The sequence below is a fragment of the Cariama cristata genome, unplaced genomic scaffold (assembly GCF_000690535.1).
Source record: "Cariama cristata isolate BGI_N322 unplaced genomic scaffold, ASM69053v1 scaffold17486, whole genome shotgun sequence".
Lineage (NCBI taxonomy): Eukaryota > Metazoa > Chordata > Aves > Cariamiformes > Cariamidae > Cariama > Cariama cristata.
Genome location: NW_009623998.1, coordinates 22,947 through 41,192, shown reverse-complemented (window position 1 = coordinate 41,192; position 18,246 = coordinate 22,947). Strand labels below are relative to the sequence as shown.

The 18,246-nt window shown below is 34.1% G+C and overlaps 1 protein-coding gene across 1 annotated transcript in view; it reads left to right on the top strand.

The window, feature by feature from the left end:
- Positions 1 to 18,246, top strand: part of LOC104157241 (dynein heavy chain 8, axonemal-like) — a gene marked incomplete at its 5' end in the record, with an annotated part of 51,697 nt that overhangs the window by 17,227 nt on the left and 16,224 nt on the right. Inside the window, 10 exon segments of the mRNA XM_009703001.1 lie at positions 3,563 to 3,697; positions 6,398 to 6,555; positions 6,557 to 6,576; positions 7,040 to 7,147; positions 7,982 to 8,234; positions 8,334 to 8,524; positions 12,394 to 12,515; positions 15,197 to 15,315; positions 16,243 to 16,325; positions 17,237 to 17,310. Of these exon segments, the coding sequence (XP_009701303.1) occupies positions 3,563 to 3,697; positions 6,398 to 6,555; positions 6,557 to 6,576; positions 7,040 to 7,147; positions 7,982 to 8,234; positions 8,334 to 8,524; positions 12,394 to 12,515; positions 15,197 to 15,315; positions 16,243 to 16,325; positions 17,237 to 17,310 (1,263 nt within the window).

Here is an 18,246-nt window from a genome sequence, read left to right as displayed (position 1 = left end):
TTGCGTTCCAGGTGCATCACTATTTACATATTGCTTTATTTTTATTTTCTTAACATGAATCCTCTGTACTTATTTCTATGCATGGGCCAAACATTTAATATATCCTTTTTATAAAATAATAAGTTTTAACTCCAACAACCTATCATTTTTCTCAAAGAAATATATAAAACCTTGTTCTTAGTCTTTACACCATATTAATTTTTCTGATTTGTGCTTCTTTGAAAAGGAAAAAAAGGAAAATAAATTTCACTAGGTAGTTCACTAAAAACCTGAAATTCCTAGCTTTTACTTTGTTTTTTTCTCTTATTAGGAAAGCTGTAGTTAATAGCAGTAGCCACAGCTATAGAAAAGGAGACTACTCCTCATACAGCTTTAACCAATAAGGACCAATCTGGTGTCATGGCTTTTTACTCAGGACGCATTAAACAATAGTTATTAAAACATATATAGGCCTATTTTCAAACAGAGGAAGATCTGAAAAATATGTATTTTGCTTTAGCATAATGGTCTTAACTCTAGCAACTTTCTGTGGAAATCTGTGTCAGCCTGTGAAATATAGTCAATGTAATCTCTTCCTAGTAGCTGGAAATACCACAACTGCATAAGCCAGTGCTGGAACCTGTTTTTTCTGTAAAATTCTGGGATTTGGACAGAAAACCTGTTGATTGGATTTGATGGAAATGTTCCAGAGGCCATAATGTGGCTGTGCCTTTGGTGTATCTGACACAAATTATGAAAACATGCAAAATCTTTATATTTGGAAACAAATAATTAATTTTTGTACATTAATGCCTTGGGAGATATTATTATATTTATTAAATTATATTTCCAGGTACATTCTTTTGGCCATCTTTGCAATAGAAATAACAAACATTTAAATCTTCCAAAAAGAGTCTCTGAAACCTGGCCTTTTCCACAATTCAGTGTTTCTGTGGTGTATAGTTTATATCTTTACTCTCTTCAGTTGAAAAGTTTCAGCGTTCAGTGTGCAATGGGACTTGTCTATGCTTCCCTGTTGAGCAGAACGTTCACCTCCATGGAAGTAGTGAGCTTGCTTTGTTTTCAAGCATTTTTTTATTTGTTAAGGTTTGATTTAAACACATATTGAACTGTGATAGAGAAAGATCTTTTTTTTTTTTTTTTTTTTTGTCCCCCCTGGATCAGATCACAGCAGCATGAACTTTCTTTCCAGCTACAGCTGAATTACATGTACTAGATGAAACCTAAGTGGCGTTTTACAGGTTTGACTTTACTTGTTGGCTCTGTGAGATTATTACTATCATCTGTGTAATCATGGTCAACTGATCACATAGATGTTCAAAAACAGGGTGAAGAATGAGACCATGTGGTATCATTGTGGCTATCTGTTGGTGAGCATTAATTTAAAGCAAGAGCAAGTCAGGAGTATCTGAGCATTTCAAATCTCCTGCATTATCAACTTCAGTGCTCACAGTCATAAATAAATAAATAGTCTGGTTTGCAAACTGATTAAACTCCTTTCATGGCGTGGACATAATAATTAAGATAATACCATCTGTCAAAAACATAAGTAGGATGAAAATCTGAGCTACAAAAAAATCATGCAGTATTCTTACCTGTCTCAAAAAAGAGCAGGGTTCTTAATTAGCTCACTTTCATGAGATGAAATGGGTAGTTTCTATAAAAGGTTTAAGAGAGGAAAGAAGTATTAATCCTTTGGTTCAGCAACTTTCTGATTTAGCTTCAGGTTTTACCAAGATAAGAAGGAGGCCACTTTCTTTTCTTGACACACTTATTCTTTTTTTTTTCATGGAAATGACACTTAGTGTATAGATTTAACCAGAGAGTAAGTTTTATAATGTTATATATTTAAATATGTAATATTAAGAGAAAGCAGAAATAAAGTACTTCCTATCAAAATCTCAGCTTGAAAGAAGAATTTTCTGCACCTTTAATTTGAATAAGCCACCAGAGAGGAGTAAAAATGCTTTGAAAATAGAAATATGTATAGTGAGGCATACGGTAAGATAGTATGACTTGTAAGAGCCATAAGTGCCGTATTAGAAGCATCAAATGCTTCTGTCGTAAATACTGCAGTGATAAGGAGACAGAAAAATTATATTCTCATCAAAAGGGAGTTTGTTTCCAATAATGAAACAATCAGTAAGGAGAAACAAATTTTGGGAAAAATTCTAAGATTTCCTGACTGTTCTGAGAACATCCTTGGCCAAAATCTGCTTTGTCTATCTTGATATCCTGACTAAGTGATCTAAAGGCCCTATGCAATAGCAATCATCTTGTTGCTAAAAGTATTCTGAAAAAAAATGCATTGGTTTCATATTCCTCCATGTCTGTTTAGAGAAAGAATCAAGCATGTCCATGACAGCCAGTCGATGAAATTCAGTACACAACGCACAGGTCAGGTTTGATTCCAATTCTGAAAAACATACCGCTGTCAGAGGGCACATGGACTCTTTAAGAATCCAGAAGGCCTTTCTTGCCAAGTCAGTTTATGTTGGCATAATTAGGCTGGGGAACCTAGGTAACAGGCTTCAAATTCCAGTTTAGGAGAAGGAAAGGAAGGATGATGGTGTTTTTGAGGAAAGTTGAAGAATAACTGCCCGCTTTGAAAACAGGTGATTTTCCTTTGTTACTGTTAACTAGGAGTAGTTTTCAGTTCCTTTTGGGAGTGGAATTCAGAGTTTCACTGATAAATTACTTCTCTCCTACTGGTTTCACTGGCCTAACAGGGGACATGAGTAGTATAATACTCACTGCAAATTCATGTTATGTATCTCCTCACACATTCAGTTTAGAGACAAAGATTGGATCCGGTATATTAGACAATATATGGAAATATAAGAGGAACTTCAAAAAGAACTACGTTTCTAGGGGTGGAATTCAACAGTCTTTCACCCATCTAATTGTCTGCTGCCTTTACTAACATTTACCACAAAGCCATAGATATTTCTGGGTCAGTTAAGACTTTTGTACACAGTTCAGTATCTGTTATTCTTATTTGTAATTATCATTACATCATGTCTCTACAGACCTTTAGAGTATCTCTTTTAGTAATATGATTGAGAGCGGTTTTACGTAAATCCAATCTATGCTGTATTGTTGCTTTAAGGACAGTTCTGGGAAGAAGGAACTATCCTTCTATTACAAGCATGTGTCACAAAGAATACCTATAGCCAAACCAAATAGTAGAAATTTTATATTCAAATTAGATGCTAGAGGCTACTTTCCTTTATAAAGAAAGCCTTCTTAGGGTCATCCACTACAAGAGACTGCTGCGGTGGATGTGTTCGAAAGTGGAAGTTGGGCAACTGGAAGAAAAACCTCTAGTACGTTCTCGCTTCAACCTTTTTCTTTTGACTCTGTAAGTGATTTTCCTAAGAATCTGGGTGGGATGAAAACCACATACTGTGTCACTGCTTATGGAGACACAGGAAAAACTTACTCAAATAATATATCATTCAAAAGCAGATGCAGAAAGTATCCCTTTCTCTAAAATAAGTCTGTTATGTATATTTAATTATAAGTTTTGATACTACTTATGTGAAGTAAATATCTGTTACAGGCGGTTTTGCTCACAGGAGAACAGGGAACTGCGAAGACAGTCATGATTAAGGCATATATGAAGAAATATGACCCAGAAGAGCGTTTGTCAAAATGTTTAAACTTTTCATCTGCCACAGAACCATTTATGTTTCAGGTAAAAATATAGATATTAAGCAATTCTTGCATATCATTTCCTTGTTAGGTATTTAAAGTGTACTTAATTCTGATGATAAAAGAAGTGATTTAGGAATAAAGTCTGAAGGATCCTTTTCCTCTAAGTCACTTAAACACTTCAAAAAATTCCATAAAAAATAATTTTTGTAGATCAGAATAAAATACAGTCGCTCACATAGATATATCTATATTTGTGATTGCTGTGTGCTTTTTCGTTATGGAATTCTAAGAATCCCTTATTTGCTGAAGACCTTTCCTTTTCATTTTAGATTAATGAAAATTTTGGTTATACTTCTTCAGTTTTTTCCTGATTCTTTAGTTTCTAACTGTAATTTTTGCTTTTGTTCAATAAAAAGCAGATTTCAATTTATAGATCCTTTTATTTTTCCTCAGCTCAGGATTGACTACACATCAAAAATTCAATCTTTAAGGTCCTCAAGAATAGCAACTTTGTAGAGATTTCTTTTCCCCATATAACTGCTAAAAATCCGTATAAATGTAAACAAATACTACAGATAGTTTTTGCAAGTAATTGCAAGGATGATTTATACGACTGTGTTATGATTCAATATTACTGATTTGCTAGGATGTGATCATGTAAGTTGAATTAGCTTCATTACCAATTCAAAGCAATGAATTTGTGGTGAAAATCCTGCAGTAGGGTAAAGTAATCATCTTGGAATATTTCTTGATTGAAAAATCTGTTCATGGAGCAGGTCTTACAAACTCCATCCCAAAATCAAGCATCTTTTTTTAAGAAGCTAATGTAAACGTTATTAAGAAAATAGTGAAAAGTAATGGCTTATATATCTATTTTTTTAAAATTTCAAACTCACAGAATATCTACCGAGCTTTTCTGTTATGTGCAAGATCTCTGGCTGTGGTTTATATCAAACTGTGAAACAGAATAAGGCAGGCATCCTTTCGTGCATGCAAGATCAATTGTACAATCAGTATCTCTGTCTCAGTGTCCTTTACTTAGTGTATTATGGGTCCCTAGAACATTACTGTCTTGAGAACAAAACCCAGACTTCCTCATCTCTGGTACAGAGTGTCTGTGAAAGGATCTTACTGTGTCTTGTCTCTGCTGCAGTCCTGTAGTACCTCAGAAGATAAGCTCTTTCTTTTTGGCTAGCTAGGTGAATACACAGCTCACTCTGCTGATTTCCGAGAGAGAGATGCAGCAGAAAAACACTTGAAATGCTTCGAAACACTTGAAAGAGCCACACTCAAAATAGCTTTTTAATTCTGAGTCATCATCCTGAGTTTATTTGAAAGACTGAGTGATTTTGGATGTGTTAGATGTGCTACAAAGTTCTTGATTGCTTATGTAGTCACTCTCTCTTAGCAGTTTCTCTTTTTCACCTTAATCATGTATCTTCAAAATGAAACAATGATGCTCACGATGTTCTATATGTGTTTACCTTAAAACACTCAGCTAATTATTTTCTGTTGTGAGAAAATGGGACAAAAACATTGGACAAAACTTGTATCTGCTTTCTGTTTCAAAAATGGCATCAATACTTCTGTCTTTACAACAGCACATGCCACATTACTCATATAGGATGACATTTATGCTTGTAAAACTAAGAAATTATTTATCTAAGGAAAATCTTTGCTGCCGTCTTGTAAGGTATTTTTTTCTGCCATTGTCTATGTACCCAGTACCTTTAGAAAGACTGTAGAGCTATAGAACTTTGAAGATATATTTCAATTACATATCAATGTCTTATTTGTCTATTGCATCCTGATTCTTATTTAGTTCAAAACTCAGTCTTAAAAGATTATTGCCACCAAAATGTTAAAATACTGCATTACTTAGCTTACAAGACATCTGGGAAATCATTGTAAAAGGAATCTAAGTTGCCTTTATACAGTCTGCAGTTACTACTGACTGCACATACTGTATATTTCTGTATGTATTTTTTCTTAAATAATCTTAATTAACTAGCTGGGATATGAGAGAGATTGTAGACCAGATTGTTGATGATAATGAAAATTAAATGATTGCTATTTTTGTGGAGTAGTTTTACTTGAATGTCAGAGCAAACAATACGCTTAAGGGAGTGGTTTGTTCCCACTCCTTCTTAAGCCAGGTATTTGAAGTGGCTTTGGAGGGTCATATAGAGTGATCAGATTTCCTTGTGCACATGCAGCTTTCAAGTTAGACTGCTGATTTGGAATATCTTCTGTAAAAATTTCTGTGGAAAACTGAATAAACTTATAGTTCCTTTAGAAAGATTCTTTAAGATCTGCTAAGTCTTAATAAATAAAGAATTAGTTTCCAATAATTTATGTTCCATTGTTGGATCAAATAATTATTTTTCCCCCCTGAACACAAGAGAACAATCCTTTCTCCAAAGGTCAGTAGTTCCTACAATCTTCATTTGAGGTGTGATTAGAAGCACAAAGCTTATACCAAATGGTTCTGAAGCCATTAATTAGAACCCACAGCGGTTCTAAATAATCCCTATATTTGCCTGGAGGGGAATGCTACTTTTATAATGTACCCTAACTTCTGCCTTTGGTAATCAATTGTTATTTTCATAACAAATTCGAATAGTGAAATAAAATTCCTCTCTTTGGCATTTCAAAGAATGTAATTTTTTTCTGGTCAATATTATCGAATCAAACAAAGCTCATTTTCCTCTGCTTAATACTATTCTAACTTACTCCACAGGTGAAAGTTGGTGATAAGGAAGTAGATGTTATGAGTTCTTTTAGACTGTACATTACTACAAAGCTACCCAATCCTGCTTTCACACCTGAAATTAATACAAAAACATCAATTATTGATTTTACTGTTACAATGAAAGGACTTGAGAATCAGTTACTGAGGAGTAATTCTTACTGAAAAACAGGTAACCTAACAGTACACACAAACTGTAGTGATGCTTTTTTTTTTTAACTGTTTTTAGTTTGTAGGTTGGAAAAAATGTTCAAATGGAAAAAAGACATCAGCTATTTTCTAAAATTTTATTCAGATTCAGTATAGAAATTTTGAAATAACAATAATACACCTAGAGGATCTTCTATATATGACTGTCAGTATGACACAAACAATTAAGCAGAAGCATTTGGCATTGATAACATACTTCATAAGATACTGAATAAACACTGCTAAAAAAAAAAAAAAAAAGGATGTTATGAAACCATGTTTTACATACCTGAAAAAGTAAAATGCACATTTCATGACTGGATCCAGCTCTTCACCTGTATCGTCAATCACATTTCATGAATTTGAAAAATCAGCAACTGAATTTTAAGTATGACTCAGTTACAGTCCATAAAGTGTCACGTCATTTTCTTATTTTTTAATAATAAGAACTAGAGGCAGAATGAATTAAACTCATGGAAGACATAACTTTTAATAAGAGGAAGATGAAAGAACTGGAAGACAATCTTCTGTACAAACTAAGTGCAACCACAGGTTCTGTATCAAAGGGTTAAGCAGATTAGGCAGATTAAGCTGATTCACATTAGAATCTTTGCCTACAGAAATTTATTTATCCATCCAAGATACAATAAGAGAACATCTAATGGTAGAAATCTGAAGTATGGTGATTTACCAGAGTATGAGAGATTTGGTACTATAGCATGAGCCTATATACAACCCTAGACACTAAGTACTTTTAACACCTAAAGAAATTTTGTGAAATAAAACAATTTCTTGAGAGCTTTCTGCCCCTCAAATGAGATAAAGTATCTGATCATGGGCAAATCCTTAACCCAAAGAACATATGGAGTAAAATAGGCTAGCTTAAATGGCGTTGAAAGTCTTTTGCAGTATATTAGGAGCCTGCACATGATCAATTACTATCTCTTTGGTGGAGAAAGAAGGTGGTAACTTCCAGCAAATCGATCAGTAAGTACTTGAGATGCATGAATACTGTTGTGTTACCATTGCCTTTAGGACCCTAAGTCTTTTTAAGTTTGTGTACCAATCAACAGACTTTAAAATGATTAAAGTACTGTTTATGAATATGTATGTTATGTGCATAAGAAAGCTGACTTCTATAGTACATGCTGCAAAGCTGTTGGTGTAGATATACTCATATTGACATAGGTTGAATGCATTTGTTTAGCATGTTGAATGTAAAAATAATTTTTAATATTACATTATTACATATCCTGTTTGGTCTCCATTTTGAAAGCTTTTTTTTTTTTTAAATAATTCCTGTAATTTGGCCTTTTGATTTTTACATATATGGAGTGAAAATATTGATATAAAAATGTCCTAAACATCAAATATTTGACTTTTTAGGCTCACTAGTAGATGATGAATCCTTGATCGGTGTTCTGCAAACAACTAAGCAAACAGCTGCTGAAGTAGCTGAAAAGTTGTCTGTGGCAGCAGAAACTGAAGTGAAGATTAACACTGCTCAGGAGGAATATCGACCTGCTGCTACACGTGGAAGCATTCTTTATTTTCTTATTACAGAAATGAGCATGGTCAATAATATGTACCAAACTTCACTGGCTCAGTTCTTGAAGTTACTTGATCAATCCATGGCCAAGTAGGGAGAAACAGATTTTTCTACTATTCAGATGTTTGTATTTCCAATGTATTTGCTGTTACTAACATGCTTTCTTTGTGCTTTGTTTTAATGATTCAGATCTAAGAAGTCTCCTTTACCTCAGAAAAGAATCTCAAATATTATTGAGTATCTTACCTTTGAAATTTACTCATATTCTGTTAGAGGCTTGCATGAAAACCACGAATTCCTCTTTACGCTACTCCTGACATTAAAAATTGATCTTGAGAGAGGACATGTGAAAAGCAGGGAGTTCCATGCACTCATTAGAGGTAAGTTTAAAAAACTGTGTTATAAGTAGAGCTAATTTCAACTTTTAAAACTCTCATACCATTTCAAAGTATGATTTTTTTGCTGCATGGTTTCTACCAATAGTTCTGTGGGAGCTGCCTCTGTCCTTATTACTGCTGTGGTCCCGTGAAGTTAGATGCAGTTCCCCATCTCAGTTCTGCCTCTGCCATTTACCCAGCCTGCGTTCTATCCTGATATCGAGATGATAGTTCTGCTTCTCTCTATCAATTGGTTTAATAATTGTATTTTTTTGTATTATGTTTGTATCCTTATTTTTTAAATTAGTTGACATCTTGCTCCTTTGCTTCTCTGCTTTGATGGAGCTGAATAAAGCTGTCTTCTATGTTGCCAGAACAGCTCCACGTAAAATCCAGGAGGTGCTACAGTCTTGTATCAGTTTCAGCTTGAGTTTTCTCTGACTTTTGCCAACCAGCTAACACCGACTTTTAGAGAACATAATGTGTTTCTGTGGCCCATTTGGCCAGGTCTGCTTCCTCTGTACTCTGTGAATTTGTGCCTCTGCTGAAAAATGTGATCAGGATTGCTTATGCAGAGATGTATATAAAAACCTGTTTGAATTTTACAGTTCAAATGAATCTTGCAAAGGTTTAATGTCAAAATAGTGAACCTAGATTTGAAGACAATTACCTGACTTTAATGAATAAAAAGGATAGGAAACAAGATTAAATTCACTTTCTGTTTGGCTTTCCAGTTTGTTGTAATGGTTTAATCCTTTGAGAATGGTATCCAGTTACCATTTTACCACTGATGTCAGGCAGGGCATGCTTGGAAATGCTTTCAAAATGAGCTGTCTGCTTCAGTAAAGCATTAGACAAGGAACCATATTTCTTGGCTTCTCAGCTCACGGATTCTTGTTTTGCCTGACGAAAATATACCTTGGGCATCTGAAGCAAATGGTCACTTACCCCTTTTCAACTGCTGAGAATCTATAATAAAATACAGGATTACTTTTAGCAATTTTTGTCTGGAACTTATGATTGCAATTTCCTGCCTAGCTTTACCACAGTTGATAGTGACAAATTTTTCTGGTGTGTAAATGACACCAAAGTAACAATAGTTTTTCTATAATTATTCGCTTGATATTAAATAAGATTGGGCAGTGGGCAGATGCCTAGCCAAATTGCCCTGGACTCTTAGGCATCTTCTGCAATGAATGAATTGTTCAGTTTTCCTCCTTGGATGAGCAGTTCTTTGTGCAACATGAGTGTCATGTTACAAAACATCATCAGGCAGCTGAAGAAAGGATTTATTTGAAAAATAAATCTCTCTTCCTCCTCTTTCCATTTCTTTTCCAGGATAGCTTTCATGGCTTATCATCAGCCATATTATCAGGGGATGTCTCGGTGAAATAAGCATTGCTATTTGAAATGAAAAAGTCTCTAGAACTCATTATTCAGCTAGTCTCGGGAGATTATCAACTCTAAATCTTTCCTTCTGCTAAAGTACATAAAATCAATTTCATTCTAGTTACTGTATTCCATTAAAGCCAAACACTAGGCCCTTCCTGAGTATTTTAATGCTATAGCTTAAAGGTAACCTTAAGTCAGCAAAAGAGAGAAAGCAGGTCCCCAATTTATAGGAAAATAACCTCTCATGATGATGCCATAGAATTTTTATTAAAACTGTAGAAAGAAACAAAATCCGATAGATTTGAGAAAATCTAAGGAGTTCATTGATGATTTTGTAGGTATCTTGACACTAAGGTAGTCTGTGTCCTTTACCAGTTGAAAATGAGGGACTGGCACAAGTGAAGAATATGATCTTCTCTAGCAGAGTATATATTTTACTAGGAAGCTCCATAAATATTAGAGAGCATGTTACAGAGGAATTGCAAAACATCTTTGGCTTTATTGACTTAAATAAAAGGAAGAAATATTGCCAAGTATGGTATTTTGTGGACAATTAATGATTACATCTTAAAATTAAGAAAAGTCGTTTTGGCTGAAGTGATTGTGATTCTCTCACAGAATTCAATAATTCGCAAAAATTGGCCTATTGTATTAAATTTATGAAAGATATGATTCTGGAACAGATTATTATTTTGTAATGGAAGTACTAACAAGAGATTACAGATTTGTGTAAACATTTTTTGTTATCCTGTCTTTGATTTCCATTATTTCAGTTTGCAGAGACTAAGAGGAAGTTCTGGGATCCATACGTGGATCCCAGGCAATTATTTCAAACTATATATCCTAATGCCAAAGACATAAGAGGATACTGGAAGGAAACTTTAACAGGTAGTTACAGAAAATGCAGGAAAATCAGTATTTGCACCTCAGGCGTCATGAAGCAGCCCTTTCTTTCTGTGAGGTTACTGAAGCTTGTCATCCCTGGGGTAAAGGGAAGGAGAAAAAGCACAACAGTGGGAAAACTTCATAATAAAAGCAAATGAAGCATGCATGTAAAACTTGAAAGTATTGAAATAATAACAGCTCATATATATAGACGATGTATAGACATACATACATGCTTACATACATATAAGTGCTTAAAAATTATAGTTATTATTCCACGGTGGTTTTTCAGTCTGTTTGTAACAAGTTGGTGAAAGTCATTGTACCAGTGACCTAAATGAATAAATGATCTTAGTTGTGGAGACCACCCAGAACAACACCCTCTAGTTTTCCCAAGAATTTGCATCAATTAGTTTCTGGAGGACTGGGGAAGAGGCAACTACAACAAGAAGAAATTTATGATAAAAAGTTGATTATGATAAAAAGTTAAAAGTTAGTCTGTTTAAAATTGAATTGCAGTCTTATCCCGAGGTGTTCCTTCGTATTTCCTCTTCAATTGCAAATCAGATGATGTGAAACACGTGTATTATCTACTGACTCTCTGGCCTTATATATGCTATTTAAAATGATTTCTGCTTGTTAGGCTGGTCTAGGATTTATTGATTCCATCAGTCCAGAGTTTCTTTCTTCTCTTGTTGTGTTTGTTTTTTTTTTGCAAGGATCCCAGGAGATTACTTTGCTAACATGTGTGACATTCTGTAGATATTTGCAACTATGTGTTTCATTAGAGAAAAGGTAGAAGTTTGCAGTTGAGAAAATAAGACTTTCTTTTCCATTTCTTTTCTTTTTAGGAATAGTGGGATAAAATATAGAGTGTCTAAGGGAAGGTCTTCAGAGGAATATTTTTATATTTCAGATAAATACAAAATGATCTATATTGTATTATCAGCACAGATGAAAAGGAAAAGAGATTATTAAAGAATTTCCCATACTTGAAATATAATCAATATCGTTGTATAAACTTAAAACAACAGACTATGTGGAGCACATGGTCTAAGATGTGAGGCTGAGGGAACTGGGCTTGTTCAGCTTGGCGAACAGAAGGCTTAGGGGAGACTCAATAGTAGCCTTCCAACACCTATGAGAAGGCCATTAAGAAGACAGAATGGCTCTTCACAGTGGTGCACAGTAGGAAGATGAGAGACAACAGAAATAAATTGGAAAAAAAGAGCAGTTCAGAGTGGATGTAAGGGGAATTTTTTTTCGTTAAGAAGACAAACAAGCATTAGAATACATTATCTAGAATGGTTATACAGTCTCCATCCTTGGAGGTTTTCAAGACCAGACTGGATAAAGACCTGATTTTATCTCATAGCTGACCCTGCTTTGAACAGGTTGGACTAGAGACCTCCTGAGGTCCCCTCCAGATTAAATTATAATGTGATCTTATGAAATAAATGCGAAGTACACAAGAGTGCAATTAGTACCCCTGTGAAAATTACATGGGCCAGAAAACATAATTTAAAAAGAAATATCAAATATTTCTTGACCCTTGGAACGTCATGTGTATTTCATCAGAATGTTTTTATCTACAGGAGGTGCAGCATTGGATCTACAGACTTGCCCACCCAAACCATTCCGCTGGATTCTTGACATGATGTGGATAAACCTAGTGGAATTGAGCAAACTTCCACAGTTTGCAGAAATTTTGAATCAGGTGGTATCTATTAATTATCTTTTTAATGTTAATAACCAGTTTCCCAGTCATAATTGTGCTCCCATATTTTACATTGGGAATGCACAAGAGATGTAGTTAAGAACAAGGCCAGAGAGAATACAGAATAAAGGTATGGAAATAAACAGTTAGGTAGCATAAATGGGGGTATATTTATTTGCTCTACTTTTTTTTTTTTTTGTCTGTTTTATTGTATTTTGTATTATAGTCATTGAGGTAGAAAGAGAAGAGAACAGGAGCAAGAACTAGTTAAAAAGGAAGTCAGTGGAAAAGAGATAGAAATAAGGAGACAGGATAAAAAAGTAGAAGTATCAAGAAGGTTCAGAAGGTTAATCTATAAGTGTCAGATTTTAAGTTACAATGTTTTATGTCTTGAGTCCAATAGATTTTTACAAGTAAATTGTTTGCTGCTTGTTTTTAAACACTTATTTCCATTCCAAGGTTAACATGTTATTTAGATATGATGAGCTAGCTATAAAAATACTATTTACTTTATTGAGACATACATGACCCTACATGCACATAAGCTTGTGACATGTTTATCAGTTATTTTCTGTACTTTGGTAAATTTATTTATTTTTTTTTTTTTAAAAACTGTAGTTAAAACACTCCCTAAGCATTTCTCTTTCTGTAACTCCTAAGCACTCCTTGTTAATCAGGCTGATAGCCAAGACACTAAGTTCTTCTTGCTGTTAGAGCAGTGGTCAGCCAAGTCCATTTTGTGATGGCGTTTAGTTTAGGTAGCAGAATTTATATCTAAATGGTGTACCTGGAAGTGGTCCTGGCTGTTTCTCAACTCTGTATCAAGGCAAGATCTGGAAACATGCTGGCCCGTTTCCTCCAGGTTTTGGTTTCTAGAGGTATCAAAACAGAGTATTGAGTCAGGAGAAAGCTGGAGGAATTCTAGTACGTCTTTACTTGGGATTGTTAGGGCACCAGAACCCAAAATGCATGACACTGCACACTTGCTAACATTACTTAAATTTAGCCTTAGGGTTATGAATTATGTATTTTTCTTTTAATTTGTAGATCATAATGGTTCCGTCATAGGGCTTTTCTAGAACTAGTGCAAACAAAACTTTAGACTCCAAAATACTTAGGTCATCCATGTTTCCCCAAAAGGCCTCTTTTTAAAGTAATCTTTTAGCACTAACTTAAAATTGCAATATATTTACAAGTTGAAAAGTGACAGGTGATTTTAGTAATTGATAGAGATGGAACCTGGGAGGTTACCAACTAGGATAGCAATAAAAAATTCAAATGTGGAAGTAACATCTTTTTAATACTTATTTGCATCCATTAGGTATGCTGTTCTATTTGGCTCATCATGTTAAATACAAATGTACCATTAATCATTCAGATACAAACATAAAATTATTTAAAATAAGAGAAAAAGCTTGAAAATGGTATGCCCAGTTTTCCAGAGGTTGCTTGTGTTTTTCTTTTTTTCTTGTGGGTTACAAATTTTTCCTCCTCTAAAATTAAGTCCCCCGGTCCCAGATGCCTAACTTAATTTAATAAAGACATATTACTCTTCAAACATTTAGATGACCCTCTTTCTTTTCACACTGTTACTACTTCCAGCTGTGGTTGAGTAGGAGATGGTACCATGAAATACGTAATAAAGGCTTAATGATTTTACTGAGTCAACTAAAGTCCCCTTAGTTCAATAAACTATCTCTGGATCTGGCCTAGCTTTGAGAAGGTATCTCCTCTGAATACTCTCCTAGCATGTGCTCAGGTAGATGTCAGTTAATGTAGAACTGAACTATTTGCTTATAAAACAATTTTTTTTCTTAGACTTGGACTATAGTTCAGAAAAGGGACATTTGGTATTTATGAATCTCTCTGAATGAGTTTCATTACAGGAAATACATGGTTGGAAGAGGTCTCTGTATGTTCATTTCTCATTCCTCTCCCAGTCCATTCTTGGTGTAGGTTGTTCTGAAACTACTTCTATTCGAAACCAAATCAGACAACTGGAGAGAGCTCCTTGGTTTATAATATGAAACTGTATTTCAGAACAGATGGTATCAGTGAGTTCCTTGTTCTTTTTCCAGTGATCTGAGAATATTGATGTAGCTGACTCTTCTCAGTCACTGCATTAAAGGCTCAACTGCATAACAATTTTCACTGTGTTCTATCCACCAGTATCCCTTGTCCTATTAGGTCAGCGGTTCTAAGAGGTGCCTAAATAATGGTCGAGTTTGTGGTCAGATTTATTCTTTCTCAGGTCCAAAGCTTACTGGAGTCTGTTATTTTTAATTTGTGATTCTTTGGTTGGCTGGACTGTACTGGGACAGATTTTTCTGTTCCTCTTAGTACTTTGTGATCAGAAGGAATAAATTAATCACAGTATGTTCCTCCTGTAGTATAGAATCGTTCTGCTAATTATTGATTTTTTTCTTAAGCAACTGCGTGTGTTTGGAAGGGGAATCCACGGATAACCAGTTAGCTTAAGAGACTGCATCTTAATACTAAAATTTCTATTTGTAATGTCTTAATAGCAATTCCCATGGCATGTGTCTTAAACACTATAGACTTTTAACGTTACTTGTAATATATCCTAATATAATAAGAGACTCTCATTAAAATATACATTTACAAGGGGATTTTACTACAGCTGAGATGTATTTATATGTGTGTTAATGTAATAAATTCAGATAGCCCATAATGAAAAGGGATGGAAAAGTTGGTTTGATAAAGATGCTCCCGAGGAAGAAATTATACCCGACGGATATAATGATTCACTTGATACCTTTCACAAGCTTTTGCTCATCAGGTGAGCATCTTCAGAAATCTGGGAAATAACATACATGGTTGCATCACGTCTCTCAGTCTATCAGTCTGCTATTATCATAATATCGTAATTTTAATTAATTTCTAGGTGACATGAAATATTATTCACTTACATTAAATATGATTTAATTCACTCACTTTGGAGCTATCCTCTGAAGAGTCTAAAAAAGTTATTTCTTGAAAACATTTTTTATAACTTTGCTTTTATGTTGTGACAAATGGAATCTGGGAACCACATTGCAGCCTTCTCCAAAAAGTCACTGAAAAAGTAGAATCATTCAGATACAGTTTTCAAAATTATTTTTTTTTCATTCCTTTTAAAATAAACTATTTTGAATAACTTTAGATAAGTAATTTAAAAAAAAAAAATTGTGAAAATGCAAAACAGGTATTCAAAAGCTCCATATGAAAAGTATGCTATAAATGATTTTATTGCATCAGCCAAGGTCTCTATGGCAGGGTTTGGGATAGAATGGATTTCCTCAAAGCAGCATTCAGCTGCCTTACACATGAGATCATATCTTCCTACGTTCATTGTATACTTTCCAAGTGCTGCAACAAATAATTCAGAGACACTACAAACAAACAACAACATTATTTACTAGACCATGATTTGTCTTTGGAGCAGATTCAACCTGTGCAGTCAAATAGGCCAGAATCTGATGAAAGAAGTATTATATTGTTATATGCCATACACCCTGAAGGAGGAGCATCTAAGTCCTAAGCCTTTAAATAATAAACCTATAAATTGAAGTTTTGCAAAGTCATATCTCTTATCCAAAAATAGTTATTTGAGTTTTATTTTTCCATGGGAAAAATAAAGACTCATCCCCAACACAAATGCCATCCAGTAAAAAAGAGTTGAGTCTGTACCCTAAAAGACTTAACAGACCCAATGAAATATCTGCAGAATTTTACCTCTCATCTGTTTCTTGTCTATGGGATCTGACCCAACTATTCAGATTGATTCCTTGGCTAGGAAGCTTAAACTGGGTATGAAAGTGATTATTCATTGTCATGTGTTAATGTGCAGAAGGGTAATTAAGTAATTTAAGAGTTAGTTTTATTTTCTGTTGTACTATTGTTTGTTCCTGAACCATCATCTTAGAGATAAAATAATATCTTAAATAAAAGATTATTCTGTGTGCAGTTGGACAGTAATGTTTTCAGTTCTTTTTTTATAAATTGTTATCATCCTTCCCAGAGATGATATTTTTTAAATCTTTCTCTGTAAGACAAAACTTACTTACTTTTTTTTTTTTTTTCCTTAATTCTGACGTGGTGGCAATACTGTTTTCTTGGTTTAACTCTTAATTGCCAGTAATGTAAAAGTCAGCAATCTGCTTACAAGATTACTTTGTAACAAAAAAAATATCCACAACATCTGCATTTGTATATTCTGGACTTTGTCTACATTACATGGAAATTTTGAAAAATTGTGCATACAAACTGAGTTGTAAGTACTAACTGATACTAGTTACATGAATACATTCACAAACGCAATTTTACAGTTATGCATTTTGTGCTCATTTACGTGGCTTCATTATATACACTTACAGAAAATTCTGGGTTCATATTTCAAATGCTGTGGCTTATTTCATTAAAATTTGGCACAAATTCCCATTGACAATAATAACATTAGTCACAACCTTTCACTTCTACAAATTGTAAATATTGTGGATGTACAATTTAATGTTATTTTACAAAGCTTCAATGTTTAGAAAACATATATAGTAGCATAATATGATGGTGAAGGGATTCTACTTTCATAAGAATATATTTTTGCATAAAAATGTACTTAATTGTGCTGTATTTATATCACTGTTTTTTTGGACTGAAATGGAATTCTTACCTTTTCTCAAGAATGTAAGTTCATTAATCATATATTGTCCAATATGTTGTAGAATGTAGGACCATCTCTATGGGTCAAGGACAAGAATCTCATGCACGCAAATTCATACAGATGTCAATGCAACAGGTGGGAAAAAACCACTGCAATATAAGTTAATTGTTTGATTTAATATTCTTCCACACCTCTTTTGCACGCAATCTTTACTATTTTGCGTTTTCGTCTGACTATTGGGCATATCTCAGGGCAAAAATATCTTGGATGCAGCCTTTGTTATGGAATTTCTCTATTGTATCCCAGTAACCTCTCAAGTCCTACCAAGTGTTGTGACACCAGCACTGAAATACAGATGTACACCACTTTGGAAAAAGAGAAAAAAGAAATCTCTTTATAGCAGATGGCATTTTTTATGCTGTGCAAATGCACACATACATCTCTCATACTTCTTTATGTTTGTATGTCTAGAATGGCCATCATCAACTTCCAGTTCATTGGAATAATGAAAACTGGGGCATCCCTGCCTTTCTTTTGCCCTTAATTAAAAGCACAAGGATACTCAAAACAGCACTACAGTAGAGCTACCAGTAACAATTTCTGGAGTAAATGCCTTGGTGGTGCACACATTTTATGGAGGGAGGGATATGTGAACATCAGATTTGAAAGAACAAAACAGAATTAGTGAATATGAAGACAAATATCTGAGGTTTTTTCCTACCTCTGGCCAAGAGCATACAATATGATTAAAACTGCTGTGCTGTGTTACAGGTAGATAATTTTCAAAAACTGAGCCTGATTCATTTGGAAATGTGACAAAATGCTTAAAGATCTTCCTCAAAAAAGAAGGAAAAAAACTCCTTAATTTATTTTTTAAAAAATATCCATCAGTTCTCTGTAAATATTTCAATTAAATTTTGTCACCAAATGTTATTTATTTCTTTTTAAATGAGCTAAAACAAAATTGCCAAAATGAAATTACAAGCTGTAATGAAATCCACACATCACTGTTTAGAACTGATTAAATAATGTCCCATTTTAATACCAGGCTTCTGATTCATCAGACTTCTA